Source organism: Natrix helvetica (genome assembly GCF_964273705.1).
Source record: "Natrix helvetica genome assembly, chromosome: 4".
Taxonomy (NCBI): Eukaryota; Metazoa; Chordata; class Lepidosauria; order Squamata; family Natricidae; genus Natrix; species Natrix helvetica.
Window position 1 is genome coordinate 161,009,496 of NC_138550.1, and position 19,026 is coordinate 161,028,521.

At 44.5% G+C, this 19,026-nt stretch overlaps 1 protein-coding gene across 1 annotated transcript in view; it reads left to right on the forward strand.

Moving 5' to 3' along the window:
* The window catches only part of TG (thyroglobulin), a 165,402-nt gene that overhangs the window by 12,542 nt on the left and 133,834 nt on the right, over positions 1-19,026 (forward strand). The window contains exons 6-12 of the mRNA XM_081949853.1: positions 802-1,848; positions 5,272-5,856; positions 7,325-7,561; positions 10,406-10,543; positions 11,206-11,283; positions 14,211-14,323; positions 15,016-15,127. Coding sequence (XP_081805979.1) covers positions 802-1,848; positions 5,272-5,856; positions 7,325-7,561; positions 10,406-10,543; positions 11,206-11,283; positions 14,211-14,323; positions 15,016-15,127 — 2,310 coding nt within the window. The remainder of the gene's footprint in view (positions 1-801; positions 1,849-5,271; positions 5,857-7,324; positions 7,562-10,405; positions 10,544-11,205; positions 11,284-14,210; positions 14,324-15,015; positions 15,128-19,026) is intronic.

Consider the following 19,026-nt stretch of genomic DNA (forward strand, 5'->3'; position numbering starts at 1 on the left):
GAAAATATTCTGTATCTTCCTTCTCTTTTACCTTTAATATCAGTCTAACCATTTCTGCACCATCTAGCATTTTTTAAAATTACATCTTCTTCTCTCTGTCAGGGTTACAAATAGCATCCAAAAGTAAATCAGAGACCAAGTATTGCTCAAAGTTCCAATTTATGAAGAGAGCCATGTTGGCACATCTGGGAAAACCTGAATCTGAAAGCTTCCCGGTTTTCCCCAGCCAGCTGAAAGTTCAAGATCTTGCCCTCCACATCAACAAGTCCATCACATGGTCCAATCTCCCACTGCCATGCTGGGAGCTTCTGCCCATCCATATCCAGAGGTGCAATGACAAAGGATGACCTTGTCTTTCAAGAAAGAATGTTGTTATGGCTACAACACATCTCACTCCTACCATCCCCCCTCCTATTTTCCCACAATAGGAAATGCATACCAGAATAATAGAAAGTGTGGCAGGCCAAAGATCCAAAAGAAAAGATGGCTGCAGGCCTGACACTCTCGGTATTTCCTCATTTTTCGAATATTGTGCAAATACAATTCTTGCAGTCAAAACATGCAATATTAAACACAAATTCCCCTTATTATATTTTTCAGGTACTATATCTAACAAACATATGTCTGGCTTATAATCTAAATGCAGTTTTAACATTTTGTTTCTAACCATGTATGTATTCTTATCCAATAATTCTTTGTTTTCACACATGTCCACCACAGATGATAGTATGGGCCTGGTGCTTGGCCTCTTCTTGTGTTCTTCATGATAATTAACCTCCTGTTATCTTTTCCTTTGTCTAGACAAGGTGCCCACCTGCATCTCTGAGAGACTAGTATCTCTCTCCAGGCTTTTCTATGGCCCCGTTGGACATTTCAGTCATAGCAATTTGTTTTCTGCTCCTCAAGAGCCACGGAAGATCGTTGGCTCCTCAAGATTTTGTCCCTTTCTATTCAGAGACTTTTTGGTGGGCTCCACGGAGCCGTCTTCCATCTCAGGGGGGAACAGCGGCGCTCAGTTCTTCACATACGAAACGCTCCTCAGCGAAGCAGTTGGTGGGATGTTTCCTTCCCGAGAACTTGCTCAAGTTGCTCTACAGTTCACCAACAACCCCAAGCGATTCCAAGAAAACCTTTTTGGTGGGATGTTCTTGAAGAACCTGGCCCAGTTTAACCTGACAGGAGCTCTTGGTCCCAACAGCAAATTTAATTTGGACAAGTATTTCCAGCAGGTTGGGAAGAGAAGTGGATTCAGTGAACTGACTGGTCAACTTTTGCAGGGAAGCTCCCAGGAGAAGTTTAACCTGAGCCAATCTCTTGTTGACAGCTTTGGACGTACGGTCAATTTAGAGGACAATCAGAATGCCGTCAAATTCCTTGCTTCTCTTCTTGAAGCCCCAGAGTTTTTCACTTTTCTGCAGCATGTGATTTCTGTCCCAGAAAGTGTCACCAAAGATTTAGGCAATGTGGTGAAGATTCTGTTGAAAGCAAGAGACTGCACGGAAGAGGACAACGATGCCTTCGTGCCAGACTGCACTGAAGATGGGAACTACAAGGAGATCCAGTGTAAGAGAGGGGAGTGTTGGTGCGTAGACTTAAGGGGGAAAGAAATCCCCGGATCCAAAGTACGAGGGACAAAACCGTGGTGCCCTACAACGTGTGAAAAGCAAAGGGCCAGTCTGCAGCTCTTAATTAGAGACCAGCCTGCAGGATCTCAGGTGTTCATTCCTTCATGTACCAAAGAAGGGAAATTCCTGCCAGTCCAGTGCCATGGAAAAAACTGTTTCTGTGTCAATTCAGAAGGCATACCTGTCCCAGGGATACGTACCAATTCTGGAGACCCCATACAATGTAAGTTTCACATGTTCGCATGCATTATTTGTGGGTGTGTGTTGTGTTTGTGAGATGCTCCTAATGTTGAGTGATGCTGACGCTACGACTACATAGAGCTTAGAATGTAAAGCTAGTCATGGAAGAACTTTGTAGAAGTTTGCTCTATCTAGACCCGTGATGGCGAACCTATGGCATGCGTGGCCAAAGTGGCATGTTGCCTGGCATGTGTGGCATTGCCCATTCCTCTTCCGGGTTTCTGGCGCACCTGTGCACGTGAGGATCAGCTGGCCTTTGTGCCTATGGCAGTGCCGGAAATTGGAAGAGCTGGTCTTGTTTTCCAGGGTGAGCATGCATGCTGGTCATCTGACTGGCGCATGTGCATGCATGGCTGTAAAACGGAAGACTTGCTGGCTGGTGTGCATGTGTACATCGAAAACCATAAGCTCATTTTCCGGCGTGCCGATGCCCCCTGGGCAGTTCCTGGTTGTGGCCTATACGAACGCGAAGTGCTCCCTTTTTGGCACTCATTGCTGAAAAGGTTCGCCATCACTGATCCAGACAATATCTATGCGCTCTCTCTCTCTCTCTCTCTCTCCCTCCCTCTCTCTCTCTCTCTCTTTCTCTCTCTCTCTCTCCCTCCCTCCCTCCCTCCCTCCCTCCCTCCCATCCAAATTAAACTCTCTCTCTGAAAAACCCACTCAAATGCCCAAATTCTGGTTTCTTTAACAGTGGAAAATTGGTGTTGCTTTTTGGAGCAATTGCCTACCAGATGGCAGCTTAATGAGAATTACAGCATATGAACTCTTGGTTAGGATAATAGATTTCCTACTTACATGAGATCCGCATGGTCTACTCATCTTCAAATAAGTCTCCCCCTTTTTTTTTGTTTTTAGTGTCCCCAACATAAAGCAATGGCACTTAGGCATATATACTACCCCGCAGTGTTTTACAGCTCTCTCTGGGTGATTTACAATGTCAGCATGTTGCCCCAACAATCTGGGTCCTCATTTGACCAACCTCGGAAGGATGGGAAGGTTGTGAGTCAGTCTTGAGCCCATCCAAATTAAACTCTAGGCTGTGGGCAGAATTAGCCTGCAATGCTGTGTTTCAACCGCTGTGCCATCAGAGCTCTTTTATATTAAGTTAATAACATGGTTCTTAAGTGAATCGGGCTTCATCATTGACTTTGCATGTCAGAAGGTCACAAAAGGTGATCCTATCACCCCAGACACTGCAGCTGTCATAAATATGAACTGTTTTCATGCGGGTTTGAGAAAAAGGAAATGCTTCTACAATTATGCCTTGTATAATTGTATAATGCCTTATGCCTTGTGTTTCATAACTACTTCTTTGAGTTGTTCCATGCTCTGGCTGGTGTTAGCTTTGATGGTGTCCAGCCACTGTGTTCTTTGGAGGCCTGGTTCCCTTTTTCCGATTGCTCTTCCAAGCATAATTGCTTTCTCCATAGAATTCCTCCACGTGACGTGGCCAAAATAAGTGAGACCCAATTTTGTGACTTTTGCCTTCCGTGACATGACTGTTGTGAGCTCTTCCAGTACTTGCTTGTTAATCCCCTTTGCTGTCCCAGGACATAAATTTGTATAAATGCATTTAATATAAGCACGGTCAATTTTTTTTTAAGTTTAGTTGACCAGGTTTATCTTTTAAGTGAGGATTTAAAATGGAATAAATTTAGCTGAGCAATTAATGAAATAATTAAAATGAATATACAATATTGATGCTCTTTCTATAGAGATATTTTTAAAAACCACATATCTTCCCAATAATCTATAGGTATCCTGGCTGTTCCGACACTGCTTATCTCCAGTGGCTGCTAAATAGAATAGAGTGGAATAGAATAGAATAGAATAGAGTAGCAAAGCATAGCATAGCATAGCATAGCATTGCATAGCATTGCATAGCATAGCATAGCATAGCATAGCATAGCATAGCATAGCATAGAATTCTTCATTGGACAAGTGTGATTGGGCACAAAAGGAATTTGTCTTTGGTGCATAAGCTCTCAGTGTACATAAAAGATATAAGTAATCAATCATGATCATAGTCTTCATAAATACATTCATCATGAATGATAAGATACAACCTTTAGTGACAGTCATGGGATACTAAATAAGCAATCAACATAAATCATACTAGGAAATGAAATAAAACAATATAAATTGTAAAGATACAAGGCAGAAGTTATATTGTAGACAGATGTAGAAAAGGAGATAGCTAATAGGAAGGATGAGAAGAATAATAGCAATATGGTCTTAGTAAATAGTTTGATAGTGTTGTATGAATCAGTTGTTTAGCAGAGTGATGGCATGGGGGTGAGGGGGGACTGTGTTTGTGTTTAGTTGTTTTGATATGCATTGTTCTTGAAACAATTTATGTCCAGGATGTGAGAGGCCTGTAGATATTTTCACAGTCCTATTTTAAGGACAAACAATTATAATGCCTTGGTAAGGCCACACTTGGAATACTGCATCCAGTTCTGGTCGCCACAATGTAGAAAAGATGTGGAGACTCTGGAAAGAGTGCAGAGAAGAGCAACAAAGATGATTAGGGGACTGGAGACTAAAACATATGAAGAACGGTTGCAGGAACTGGGTATGTTTAGCTTAAGAGAAAGAAGGACTAGGGGAGACATGATAGCATTGTTCCAATATCTCAGGGTTTGCCACAAAGAAGAGAGAGTCAAACTATTCTCCAAGGCACTTGAGGGTAGAACAAGAAGCAATGGGTGGAAACTAATCAAGGAGAGAAGCAACTTAGAACTGAGGAGAAACTTCCTGACAGTTAGAACAATTAATCAGTGGAACAGCTTGCCTCCAGAAGTTGTGAATGCCCCAACACTGGAAGTCTTTAAGAAGATGTTGGATAGCCATTTGTCTGAAACGGTATAGGGTTTCCTGCCTAGGCAGGGGTTTGGACTAGAAGACCTCCAAGGTCCCTTCCAACTCTGCTATTGTATTGTATTGTATTGTATTGTGATTACAGCACAGGTGGCTAGATTCTGCACTGAGGATTCTTGGAAACATGTAATTAATCCACCCTAGCTATTTTACACAACTGCTGTTCCAAACCCTTTTGCAATTACTATTTTGTTTTGCATTTTAGTATTTAATGATTATAGGCCTCACAATTTATGGATTGCTATTATAGCATAATTAGGCAATGTGTAACTGACAGACAGGATGCCAAATTGTGATTTTAATATAGATTTTATCTATTATTTATTATTTAGTCTAGGATTTTCAACTGGATATTAATTGAGTGCTTTTATTTGTCCTGGTCTCTGACTGTAATGAACCTGATTTGATTAGATTAATTAAAATGAGTCAAAGTTGGCCATTTCAGCTATTCTTGTGCTAGGGGTGAAAATCTTAAAACACCTGTTCTACGGACTTCGTATTGATCAAGTTGGTTCTTTCTTAGGTCCAAGTGACTGCCATCTCGCAGCTGGTCAAGCGTTTCTAAGATCCACCAAGCAGTTTCTATTGAGTCCCACTTCTCTGACACAACTGGGCAGCGTTTATATACCTCAGTGCGGTCTGGATGGTCAGTGGAGGCCAGTCCAATGCAATGGTCCACCTGAACAAGCTTTTGAGTGGTACCAAAGATGGAATGCTCAGAACAATAATAACAATCTGCTTGCTATCGCTGAGTTGGCTAACGTACTCCTAGACTACAAGGCAAGATCTCAGCAAAGCTTTGAAGATTTCATCAACATTCTCTACGCAGAGGGCCACCAGAATATTTTCCCAGAGTTCTCCAAATATTCATCTTTTGAAGCTGTTCCCCGAGAGCTGCTGGAGGGCAATCCATCACAGTCATCTGAGAATGTTTTACTGGACCCGTTCACCTTTTGGCAGCTTCTTCAAGGTCGCCTGAACTATTATCCAGGATCCTACAGTGATTTTAGTATCCCCTTGGGACATTTCGATCTCCGCAACTGTTGGTGTGTGGATGAAAAGGGACGCCTGCAAGGAAGGCAAGCCAGCGTAAACCAAGTTCCAACTTGTAAGTAACTTGGGCCCTAGTGGTGGGTTTCAACATTTTTTAGAACCACTTCTGTAGGTATGGCCTGCTTTGTGGGAGTCGCTTGCCGGCCATGTGACCAGGTGGGAGTGGATTGGGAGTCATGTGACTGGATGGGCGTAGCCAACTTGTAAAATGTGGTGAAACTCACTTAACAACGCTCTTGCTTAGGAACCAAAATGTTGGCTCAAAAATTCTGGCATTTGAAGCACGCAAGTCTTGAAGCTGTCAAGTTACAAGACCCTTGCACCCCTAACCCTTTAGAAAAAAACCCTCCCAGGGGTATTCAAACTTGACAGCTTTAAGACTTGTGGACTTCAACTCCCAGAATTCCTCCTCCAGTCATATTGGCTCATGAACTCTGGCATTGAAGTGTGCAAGTCTTAAACCTGTCAAGTTACAAGACCCTTGCACCCCTTACCCTTTAGAAAAAAACCCCAGGGGTGTTCAAACTTGACAGCTTTAAGACTTTAAGGTTTAGATACGACTCTTAGAGGCGGACGGGGCGATTGGTGAGCCAGCCAATCAGTGAGCGGGGGGCGGGGCAAGCGGGGGGCGGATGGGCGGTGGCTTTTAAAAAGGTGAACTCAGGTGGCCAGCGCGCGCATGAGCGCTGGCCAGCTGACAGGGCAGCGCCTCACGTGCCCTGACAAATGGCTCCGCGTGCCACCTGTGGCACGCATGCCATAGGTTCGCCATCACTGCCCTATACCATTTCAGACAAATGACTGTCCAAAGTTGGGAAGACAATAATTATGTCTTTGTTGCCCACAATTAATATGCAGGCAAAGTAAAAATCAACTTCATCTTCTTTTATTTGACTCCTTCCCCTTCCCCCTCACCCTCCTCCTTCTCTTTCCTCTTCCATTTGCCCTTCTCCCTTGCCACCATCTCCTCCTCTTCCTCTTTCCTCTTTCTCTTCTCCCTTGTATTCCCCTTTCTCTTCTCTTTCTCCTTCTCCCTTGCCACATCCTCCTCCTTTTCCCGTTCCATTTCTTCTTCTTGCCTCCTCCTCCTCCTTCTCTTTCCTCTTCCATTTCCCCTTCTCCCTTGCCACCACCACCTCCTCCTCTTTCCTCTTTCTCTTTTCCCTTCTTCCTCTTCTTTTTCTCCTTCTCCCTTGCCACATCCTCTTCCTTTTCCCGTTCCTTTTCCTCTTCTCCATGCCTCGTTCTCCTCCTTCTCTTTCCTCTTCCATTTCCCCTTCTCCCTTGCCACCACCACCTCCTCCTCCTCTTTCCTCTTTCTCTTCTCCCTTGTCTTCCTCTTCTCTTTCTCCTTCTCCCTTGCCACATCCTCTTCCTTTTCCCGTTCCTTTTCCTCTTCTCCTTGCCTTCTCCTCCTTCTCTTTCCTCTTCCACTTCCCCTTCTCCCTTGCTGTCTCCTCCTCCTCCTTCTCCCCATTATACAAATTCACCCTACTCTGAGCAAACCTTTTGTCTTCTTGCAGGTCTTGGAACGTGTGAAGCCGCAAAGCAAGAAGCTGTGGAATTTGTTAACAAGGTGGAGCAACTTATTCAGGAGTCAAACAGCTCTCATTTTCCTTTCGGACAAAGCTTTTTAATGAGCCAAGTGTCCATGTTAAGAGGCCGAGAGCTTTGGAGTAATTTTTCTCAGCTGGAGAGCACTTTTGCAGAAATTCTGTTGGCAGACAACGATTATGCCATCCAGTTGGCTGCACAATCCAGTAAGTTAATTTTAAAAAATGATATTTTTTTAAGAGGACCATCAAACGGTGGTCCGGTATATTTTCAATTACTAAAGGAAGAATTAGCATTGCAGAATATGCGAGAGTGTGTAGGAAGTTAGCCCCCACCCCTCTCCTAGAAAAATGAAATATTTTAGGAAATATTAAAAGGACAATATTTCCCCTAAAAAGGGAGGCAGAAACTCACCCCCCACACTTTGTTAATGGACCATTAAGGCCTGAGCCAGTCTATTCTACATAACACAGATCTACCTCCTTCAGGCAGAGCCATAATAGGAATCCCAAAGCCCTTTCATTACATCATTACCCAGTAAGAGTCAACCAAGCTTGGGACTCAGAGTTGCCCTTGCATGGCCCTGTGGGAGTCTGACAACCAATCAGAATACAAGCTCAAATTCAAAAGCCCAGAGGGGATATAAAACTCAGCCATTCTCAGCATCTCTGCCCCTTTTTCTTCTTCTTCTCCCAACATCTTCAAGGCATGTGATCCTGACCACCATTAAAACCATCTTTTCAAGCAGTCTCCAATGTTTCCAGTGTCTTTCCCCTCACTTGGAACTCAACCCAGATGGACATTCCTTCCAACAGGGGTCTACAGGAAGAGTATCAAAAGTCACAATGGTTCAAAGCCACAAAGTTTTTCAAGGGAGGAGTCTCATGCACAAAGACAAAGAAAAAGGAGGAAGTTGGCCATATTGGCTCAGCCAGTACAGATGGTCAGGAAACAACAAAACCAAAATTCCCATGCTTAGTTTAGAGAAGAATCAGTTCAGCCGTCCTTTCTCTCGCAGTTGTGGTCAAAAGAAAAAAAGGAGATTTCCCCCCCATTATTTAAAGGAAGTGAAAGTAGATTTTAAACTTTCTCTCTCTCCCGTACAAGGGAGAGATTTTCCAAGTGCCGCTTTTCCAAGGGGGGTGGAAATTCCCCCCCCCTCCAATCTGAACTCCTCCAAAGGTTGAAACAAAGTCCCCCCCAAAAAAACCTGCAGATCAGTCAATAGAGTAATAAACTGTAAAAGACCTGGGGAGACCCCCACCTCACCGCGCTTCAGCTGTTGCATTTAAATTAATCATTTCCTTCCAGGCTGCGTTCGGCGAAGTGCACGGTGGCATTCCGCGTGCTCCCTACGCTCTCCGGCTCCTGGGGCAAAGCTGAAGACCCCCCCCCCCACGGCCACCGCCGCTCCAGGGGATCCCAGCAAGCTGCCCCTATGGCAGGGCACCCCTCCAAGGCACCCTGTGCTCCCCCATCTTTTTTTTGTAAAAGTTGCGAGACCTCGGGGGGCTTCTCCCCCCCGCACGATGTAGCTGTCAAAATGTTTTATAACCTTTCAACCCCTTTTTCCCTGTAAAACTTTTAAAATCAATAAAATTTGGACAATTAAAAAAAAAAGCCACAATGGTGATCACAGCTACACGATTGGAGACCTGGGTATTGATGACACGATTGTGGCCACCGTCTTCGCTTTCTTGACAGCCCCTTCGACAGCTCTGTTTGGTTCTCTTAATAGACATTATGGGAGGAGAACCATGTTAGTGTATGGCATTCTTTCTCAACCTTAACACCTCTAAGGTGTGTCGACTTAATGATGGCTGGGTAATCATGGAAGCTGAAGTGCACACACCTTAAGAGCTGCTAAATTTGAAAAACGCTCATCTCCAGTAACAAGAGATGGAATAGAATGAATGAGCTGGAAGGGGCCTAGGTGGTCTTCTAGTACAGCCCCTGCTCAAGCAGGAGAACCTATACCTGTGATGGCAAACCTATGGCGCGCAAGACAGAGGTGGCACACAGCCATTGCCCCAGTTCAGCTCTGCTGCGCATGCACTTGCGCCTCCTGCTGGCCAACTGGTCTTCAGGTGTCTGCCACGCATACACATGTGCATGTGTGGGGGGAGGGGTGCTTGGGGGGGGCGCTCATGCATGCAAGGGGCGGGATGTGTGCGGGGGCCATGTACATGCGTGGGGTGGGGTGCATGCACGGGGCCTCCACGTGCATGCGCATGGGTTGGTTAGTTGCCAAACCGATAATTGCAAGAACACCGGACCTGTAGTTGCAAGGACCAAAGTGGTAGTTGCAAGGACTGGCTGGCCCCGCCCACCCTGCCCCTCCCCTCCCAGGAGTCTCCACCGTGGCCCATTTTGGATGTGAGGTAAGTGCAGGGTCTGCATGGAGGCCCTGGGAGGGTTAAAAATGGGCCAACCAGAAGTACAGGAAATCTGGGAACGGGCCCATTTCCAGCCTCCAGAGGGCCTCCGGAGCCTGGGAGAGGCCATTTTCACCCTCCCGGAGACTTGAGGAAGGCCTCTAAGCCACACCTCCATTGCCATGCCTATTTAGCAACCGGGCAGAGAACCGGTTGCTAAATTTTTTTCAATCCCACTCCTGCCTTCAACAAATACACAGAGCGGAGGTTCAAGTATGGTACTTTTTTCATACTCTCTTCCTGGGGAAAAGATGATATAGGTAGGGAGAAAGCCACATGAGGTCTAGGGACAAAGCAGGATTGCATCAATTGTAGAAATAGAGAGAGAAGGAGGCTTGGAGATGTTAATAATGATGAGCAGAGAGGAGGAGGAGGAGGAGGAGGAGAGAAGAAGAAGAAGAAGAAGAAGAAGAAGAAGAAGAAGAAGAAGAAGAAGAAGAAGAAGAAGAAGAAGAAGAGGCACTCTCCTGCATCTTTTTTTATATCATATTTTACTTTTGAATGCTTCACATAATAGCTACTTATGAATTAGTAGCAAAAGAGTTCCATGTTTTCTATTCTATTCTACATCTGTTGGTTGCCTTCGTTGCTTAAGCCATGTTTGCTTTGTTGTAGCGTTGCAATTTTATCGGAAGAGTCTCTTTGCATCCATGGACTCAGCTGGGGAGGCTCGGCGCTTGGCATTTCAGCCTTATATCCCCCAGTGTGATGGACAAGGGAATTGGGAGGCCATCCAGTGCTATGAGAGCACAGGTGAGAAATATTTAGGAAGATATTTGCCTGAGTAAACATTGACGGTCTTTCATGGCTGTAGATACTAGCAATTACATACAGTAAACTTCTTCCTCTCCCTCTTCCTCTCCTCCTTCTTTTTCTTCCTCTTCCTCTAGTTCTCCTTACTCCTCCTTTCGTTCTCCTCCCTCCTCCCTCCCCTTCTTCTTCTTCTTCCTCTTCCTCTCCCCTTCTTCTTCTTCTTCTTCTTCTTCCTCTCCTTCTACCTCCTTGTTTTCCTCTACCTTCTCCCCTGCTTTTCTTCCTCTTCCTCTTCCTTCCTCTTCCTCCTTTCTCTCTTCCTCCTCCTTTCTCCTCTTCTTCCTCCTCCTTGCCTTCCTCCTCTTTTTCTCCTTCTCCTTCCTCCTCCTTGTGTTCCTCCTTCCTTCCTCCTTGTCTTCCTCCTTCTGTTCTTCTTTTTCCTCTTCCTCCTCCCCTACATTCATTCTCCTTCCTCCTCCTCATGAGGACCCATGCAAGATGGTCTTCTTGGGGGCAAGATGCTGACTCTGTAAACTGCTTAGAGGGCTGTGAAGCACTGTGAAGCGGTATATAAGTCTAAGTGCTATTGCTATGTATTGTAAGGAGCATCTCTTTGCGATGTGAAGTGGTTCCAAAATGCATATTTTTGTTCTTTGTCTCAGGTCACTGCTGGTGTGTAGATGAGATGGGACGTTATGTTTCAGATTCCTTGGTGACACGCTCAACACAACTGCTGCAGTGTAAGTCTTATTCTTCAAAATTGAGCTGTTGCTCCTAAACAAGCAATACAGATAAGGAGGGGAATAGCATCAGTTTATAAAATTGTGAAAGTACAGCTGTGAAAGTTGGACCATAAGAAAGGCTGAGCATCAAAGAATACAGGCCTTTGAACTATGGTGCTGGAGAAGATTCCTGCTCTTTAGAAGGCCAGATCCTGAAGAGGAAACTCAAATACTTTGGCCATCTAATGAGAAGGAAGGACTCACTGGAGAAGAGCCTCATGATGGGAAAGATTAAGGGCAAAAGAAGAAGGGGACGACAGAGAATGAGGTGGCTGGATGGAGTCACTGAAGCAGCGGGCGTGAGCTTAAATGGACTCCAGGGGATGGTAGAGGACAGGAAGGCCTGGAGGAATGTTGTCCATGGAGTTGCGATGGGTCAGACACCACTTCACAATTAACAACAATATAAAATTGTAGGAGTGTCAATTCTGGTTGAGATGTCCAACTCTTTTAATAAAAAATATTACAGTAATCATTTTAGAATACCGATGCTCGGCTTTGCTTGAAATGGAGACAGGACGTTGCTTCAGTCATTTGGAATGATATGGCTATTACAGAAATATTGAAAAGATCTTATTTGTTTAAATAATTTCATACAACATCTGTAACATAGATTCTTTAGGAATAAAGATGAGTGAAAATACAAGAAGTCTAAATCACAACAGATTTTTAGCATTATGAATAATACTGATTTGCAGATTGGTGATTTATTATATTTGGATTGTGGCTATTGATATTAATTTTTGGTTGAGCTTAGTGACAACTTTCATCTTTTAAAACAATGTATGCCATTGTTCACAATTAATTAAGGGTGGATTGGAAAACTATAGCTTTCATGGCATTTATAAATCCCTTGTTTATTCCTTTGTGTTTTATTCCCTTAACATCTTGGATCTAAGATGAAATTCTTTTATGCCATACATGGAGATTTCTATATTAGAGATGACATATGGGATTAAGGCTTAAAAATGCTTAATCATTAAGCTAACATTTTTTTGGGTTGAGTTTGACTTCTTAACTCACGTGTAGATTAATCCTACCTAGAACATCATAAATAACTTCCTATTCAAGAAAATACATTTCCAGGAAATATCTATATATCTATATATCTATATATCTATATATCTATATATCTACATCTACATCTACATCTATCTATCTATCTATCTATCTATCTATCTATCTATCTATCTATCTATCTATCTATCTATCTATCTATCTATCTATCTATGTTTTCGTAGATTTTCACGGGTGTAGGTATGCTGGTTTTGTTGTATTCGGGTCTTTTCCCGTGTAAGGTTGAGATTGTCTTTGCAACGTTTCGGCAGGATCTCACCTGCCATCTTCAAGCGTGGGCTTAAAATGGGAACGGAGCTGGCAGCTCCGTTCCCATTTTAAGCCCACGCTTGAAGATGGCAGGTGAGATCCTGCCGAAACGTTGCAAAGACAATCTCAACCTTACACGGGAAAAGACCCGAATACAACAAAACCAGCATATATATATATATCCTGCCTCTATCCTAATGGGCTCTGGATTTGAGTACCACAAAGTCTAGTGCCAAAATAAAAATTCAATGTAGATAGTTGTAATTGAGGACTACCTGTATTTAACAGAATAGCAGAATAGGAAGGGATCTTGGAGGTCTTCTAGTCCAACCCCGTGCTTAGGCAGGAAACCTTATACCATTTCAGATAAATGGTTATCCAACCTCTTCTTAAAAACTTCCAGTGTTGGAGCACTCATAACTTCTGGAGGCAAATTGTTCCACTGATTAATTGTTCTTATTGTTAGGAAATTTCTCCTGGGTTCTAGGATGGTTCTCTCTTGATTAATTTCCACCCATTGTTTCTTGTCCTGCCTCCAGGTGCTTTGGAGAATAGGTTGACCCCAGGGGTGAAATGCTACCAGTTCAGACCAGTTAGCCCGAACCGGTAGTAAAAATGCTGCTGGTTCGCCTGCACTGCTAGTAAAAAAAATGCTACCGGTTTGGGCGAACTGGTTTTTCCGATGATCAGCTGTGATGCACGATTTATATTAGCTAGAATCATCAGATTTCCTGCTTTCTAGCTAATCTAAATCGCGTGGCACAGCGAATTCCCCCCCCCTCGCTGTTCGCTTACCTCAATAGCATGTTCAGTAGCTGGCTCCTCCCACCCGCTCAGACGTCATCACGTCCGTTTTTGATGCTCTGCACATGCGCGGAACGGTAAGTGGATTTCACCCCTGGTTGACCCTCTTTACTTGATGGCAGCTCCTTAGATCTTAGAACACTTGTATTTTGTTCCTCAGTCTGGTGTGAGAAACTTTTATAAGTGTCCTTGGAGAAGGACACGAAGAAGAGGGAGTCAAACTATTCTCCAAGGCACCTGAGGGCAGGACAAGAAGCAATGGGTGGAAACTAATCAAGGAGAGAAGCAACTTAGAACTGAGGAGAAACTTCCTGACAGTGAGAACAATTAATCAGTGGAACAGCTTGCCTCCAGAAGTTGTGAATGCCCCAACACTGGAAGTCTTTAAGAAGATGTTGGATAGCCATTTGTCTGAAACGGTATAGGGTTTCCTGCTTAGGCAGGGGGTTGGACTAGAAGACCTCCAAGGTCCCTTCCAACTCTACTATTGTATTGTATTGTATTTGATTGGATTGAATTCTGTCCTAGGCTTAGTTATTTGGATGGATGAAGTGATTCTGGGGATGGATTTCTTCAGCTGTGTCTTAACTACTAATGTCTTTGGCTGGAGTGAACACTTGGTGGTTTCAAAAATCTGGTTTCCTCAGTTTCTGCAGCTATCTTTAATTAATCGGGGTGAAGGAATAAGTGGGTTGGCAGACTTGTTTGCTTGCTGGAATACATATTACTCTGGAAAAAAAATGATCTGAATGCAGGTCAGACGTCATGTCAACGTTCCCAAGTGAATGCCCAGATTGCCAGTTGGAGAATGAATGGACTGACACAGAACGCAACCTCAGCAGCTCTGTTTACTCCGTCCTGTCAGGAGGCAAGTTGTATAAAGCTGAAAAACTGTATTTTGATGATTACATTATTACACTTTTCCTTTTTGAAGGTTGGGATATTTGTATTTTTTTTTCTGTGGGGAGAAAGGGGGCATGGTGGCCTAGTGGTTAAGCTGCTGGGCTTATCGACCAGAAGGCTGGCAGATCGAGACAGAGTACTGCATGATGGAGTGAGCTCCCATCCCATCCCTTGCTTCTGCTCCTGCCCATCTAGCCGTTGGAAAGCATGCAAATGCAAGTAGATAAATAGGTACCACTTTGTGGAAAGGTAACAGCATTCTGTGGGCCTCAGGATGTAGTCATGCTGAACCATGATCACGAATGTGTCTACTGCCCCCCTCAATTAGGACAGGGAGATGAACGTAGCCTCCTAGAGTTGAACCTGACTAGACAGGGGGAGCCTTTCCTTTCAGGGAGAAATGTGGCTAATTCCAGGCTTACAGAAGGAAAAATTACATAATTCCAGAAGGAATATGACTCTTTCTCCCTCTCCCGTCCAATTATCTTGCTTTGCACGAGGACACGCTAGATTCTGTAATTCCTAAATCTAGAGAAAACAGGATGATTGATGCATTCCCTAATGCCTAGAGTGACTTTTGGGGGTTTTAGATGTCTTTGAGAGCTTTTCTTATCTATCTATAATTTATATGCCTTTTTCATCTCCATTCTATTGTAGAATGGAGAGTATGCGAATTTTCAGAAATCGGATTCGCAGGCCTGGTGTGTCAACCCGGTGTCGGGAGAAGTAATGCAAGAGAGCGAAATGGATTCTAATGGCGAGATTCCTTGTAAGTGCCTCCGATAGCTATCTAACTGAACTGTTGATTCCTATTTAGGGCATCTGCAGAAGTTTAGCTAATCTCCTCTTCTAAAGTGAAGGAGATGATTTGGTGAAAAGGACGGGATGTTCTCGTGGCAGCAATAATGTTAGTGACAAGAGAATGCCACTTTCCGGTTACCAAGTAATCAGCATTAGGAAAATATGATTCAAAATTACATTTGAATGTTCCTAAGCTTTGAACATATGTATATATTGTAGTACTGTATATACAGTATATAAATCTGTCTATTTCTGTCTGTCTATCACACCTTTTAATATTTTATGAAAATATTTAATATTTTAATATTTTAAATATTAAATAATACTTAATATGACTCAGGGCTGCAAACATATCCAACTTCCTTCTCCTGTCTTCCTGCATCAACCCAGCTGGATTTCATGGCTAAGGTGGGACTTGAACTCAGGGCCTCCTCTTTTTTAGCCTGGTGCCTTAACCTAGTGATGGCGAACCTTTTCGGCACCATGCCCAAACCGGAAGGTGCGTGCATGCCTGTGCATGCGTGCGGGCGCGTTTGCCAGAGGGCCGGAAACTCAGCGTGCACATGCTTGTTTTTTTGGCGATTTTGGGCTGTTTTTGGCCCCAAAAATGGCCAAAAATGCCCCCCAAAAGACCCGAAAAACAGCCTGAAAACAGCCCATAAATGGCCTAAAAACGGCCTGTGAATGGCCTCAAAGAATCTGATTCTGAAGAAGGGGTGGGGGTGTAGAAAGCATCTCAGAAGGAGACCCTCTCCCTAATTTTCATGACACTAAAAGTAGAGTAGAGAGAAGAGATACAGTCAGACATGCAAGAGTCTGTCATTTGTAGCCTTACAATGAAAGTAGCATTAGCATCTATGGTTGGTGCTTCTTGTTTGGACTGCCAGGAAAAACTGACACCATTCTTTTAATCCTGTTTATGAAATTATTTTGCTTTTTATTTTCTCTCTGATCTTTTAATCCCTGGATATGGAGGATTGCATATTAGCAATGCACTTTCAAAGTGCTGAAACATCTGTGAAAATGCAGGAGACAAACAAACAAACACACACACACACAAACACACGAATTAAACAGTGAATAACAGAATAACAGAGTTGGAAGGGACCTTGAAGGTCTTCTAGAAACCCTATACCGTTTCAGACAAATGGCTATCCAACATCTTAAAGACTTCCAGTGTTGGGGCATTTACAACTTCTGGAGGCAAGCTGTTCCACTGATTAATTGTTTTAACTATCAGAAAATTTCTCCTTAGTTCTAAGTTGCTTCTCTCCTTGATTAGTTTCCACCCATTGCTTCTTGTCCTGCCCTCAGGTGCCTTGGAGAATAGCTTGACTCCCTCTTCTTTGTGGCAACCCCTGAGGTATTGGAACACTGCTCTCATGTCTCCCCTAGTCTTTCTTTTCATCAGACTAGACATACCCAGTTCCTGCAACCGTTCTTCCTATGTTTTAGTCTCCGGTCCCCTAATCATCTTTGTTGCTCTTCTCTGCACTCTTTCTAGAGTCTCAATAATAGCATGAAAAGTCAGAAAGGAATTACCTGTTTCCCTAAGACAGCACAGTTCCTGCATGATCCCCCCCCCCCCCCCAAAAAAAAATTATCTAAAGGGCTGAGAAGTGTGCAAACACTTTCCAAAATATTCTTGTTGGAATTTTGGCTTGACCCTACAGGAATTTTCTTGCTGTGTTCTCAGCTTTCACCAATGGAAACTTTTGTTCCTATTAAACTGATTAAAGCTGTATTTTTAAATGGCAATAAAAAAGGAATAAGAAAAGACTTTCCTCAGGGGAAGAAAATATCAGATTTTACTACATAGGTGTGATCACAGGAAATATTTGTTTGTATATTAATCCAATTTTTATGCTGCCTGACTGCCTATGACTTTGGGCAGCTCACAACTAAAGCAAGGAAATACAGTAATAGCCAGATAAAAATACTAATAAAAGACCAAACCTGGATAGTGGATGTTGCCTTTTCTGAAGACAACAGAACAGAAGGAACTGGAGAAAAATCACAAAATACAGGTAGTCCTCGACTTACGACCACAATTAAGCCCAACATTTCTGTTGCTAAGTGAGGCGTTTGTTAGGTGAGTTTTGCCCCATTTTATGACCTTTCTTGCCACAATTATTAAGTGAATGACTGCAGGTGTTAAGTGAGCCACATGGTTGTTAAGTGATTCTGGCTTTCCCATTGTCAGAAGGTCCAAAAAGGTGATCACATGACCCCAGGGCACTGTGATGGTCATACATTTGAATCAGTTGCCAAGCGTTTGAATTTGGACCTTGGGGATGCCCGTGTGATAATAAGTGTGAAAAATGGTCATGAGTCACTTTTTTCAATCATAACTTTGAACAAGCACTAAATGAACTGTTGTATGTTGAGGATTACCTGTACAAAGTTATATAAATAGAACAGTGGTGAAATTCAATTTTCTTTTACATCGGTTCTGTGGGCGTGGCTTGGTGGGCGTAGTGTGGCTTGGTGGGCGTGGTTTGGTTGTGTGGCAGGGGAAGGATACTGCAAAATCCACTCCCTCCCCACCCCAGGGGAAGGATACTGCAAAATCTCCAATCCAACCCCAAACCAGGGGACGGTTACTGCAAAATCTCCATTCCCACCCCACTCCAGGGAAAGGATACTGCAAAAATCTCCATTCCCTCCCAATTATCGTCCTGTCTCCAACCTTCCCTTTTTGGCGAAGGTTGTAGAGAGTGTGGTGGCCCACCAGTTCCCACGACATCTGGAGGAAAATGATTATCTAGACCCGCGCCAGTCCGGCTTCCGCCCCGGTCACAGCACGGAGACGGCCTTGGTCGCGTTGGTGGATGATCTCTGGAGGGCCAGAGATAGAGGTTGTTCCTCTATCCTGGTCCTATTAGACCTCTCGGCGGCTTTTGATACCATCGACCATGGTATCCTGCTGCGCCGGCTGGAGGGGTTGGGGGTCCGGGGCACCGTCTTGCGGTGGTTCGGCTCCTACCTTTCTGACCGGACGCAGCGTGTGTTGACAGGAGAAGAGAGGTCGACCCTACGCCCCCTTACTTGCGGGGTACCACAGGGGTCGGTCCTCTCGCCACTCCTGTTCAACACATATATGAAGCCGCTGGGTGAGATCATCCGTGGTTTCGGGGTGGGATACCATCTGTACGCTGATGATACTCAGCTGTACTTTTCCACCCCGAACCACCCCAATGAGGCCATCGAAGTGATGTCCCGGTGTGTGGAAGCCGTACGGATCTGGATGGATGACAACCGACTCAAGCTCAACCCTTCCAAGACGGAGTGGCTGTGGGTACCAGCCCCCCGGTTCAGCCAATTAATTCCATCATTGGCCATTGGGGGCATTCATCTTGCCCCCGTGGAGCGGGCGCGCAATTTGGGCGTCCTCCTGGATGCCCGGCTGTCCATGGATGACCATGTGACAGCCGTGGCAAGGGGGGCGTTCCACCAGGTTCGCCTGGTGCGCCAATTGCGCCCCCTACTGGACCGGGACGCCTTGCGCACAGTCACTCATGCGCTGGTGACGTCTCGCTTGGACTACTGTAACGCTCTCTACATGGGGCTTCCCTTGAAATGCACCCGGAGGCTACAGTTGGTCCAGAACGCAGCCGCACGGGTAATTATGGGGAGTACTAGGTACTCCCATGTGACACCGTTCCTGCGCGAGCTGCACTGGCTTCCTGTGGTCTATCGGGTGCGTTTCAAGGTTTTGATAACTATCTTTAAAGCGCTCCATGGCTTAGGACCTAGCTACTTGCGGGATCGTATTCTGCCCCATACATCCCTGCGACCAATTCGCTCGCACAGAGAGGGGCTCCTCCAGGTGCCGTCTGCTAGACAATGTCGTGGGGCGGCGCCTAG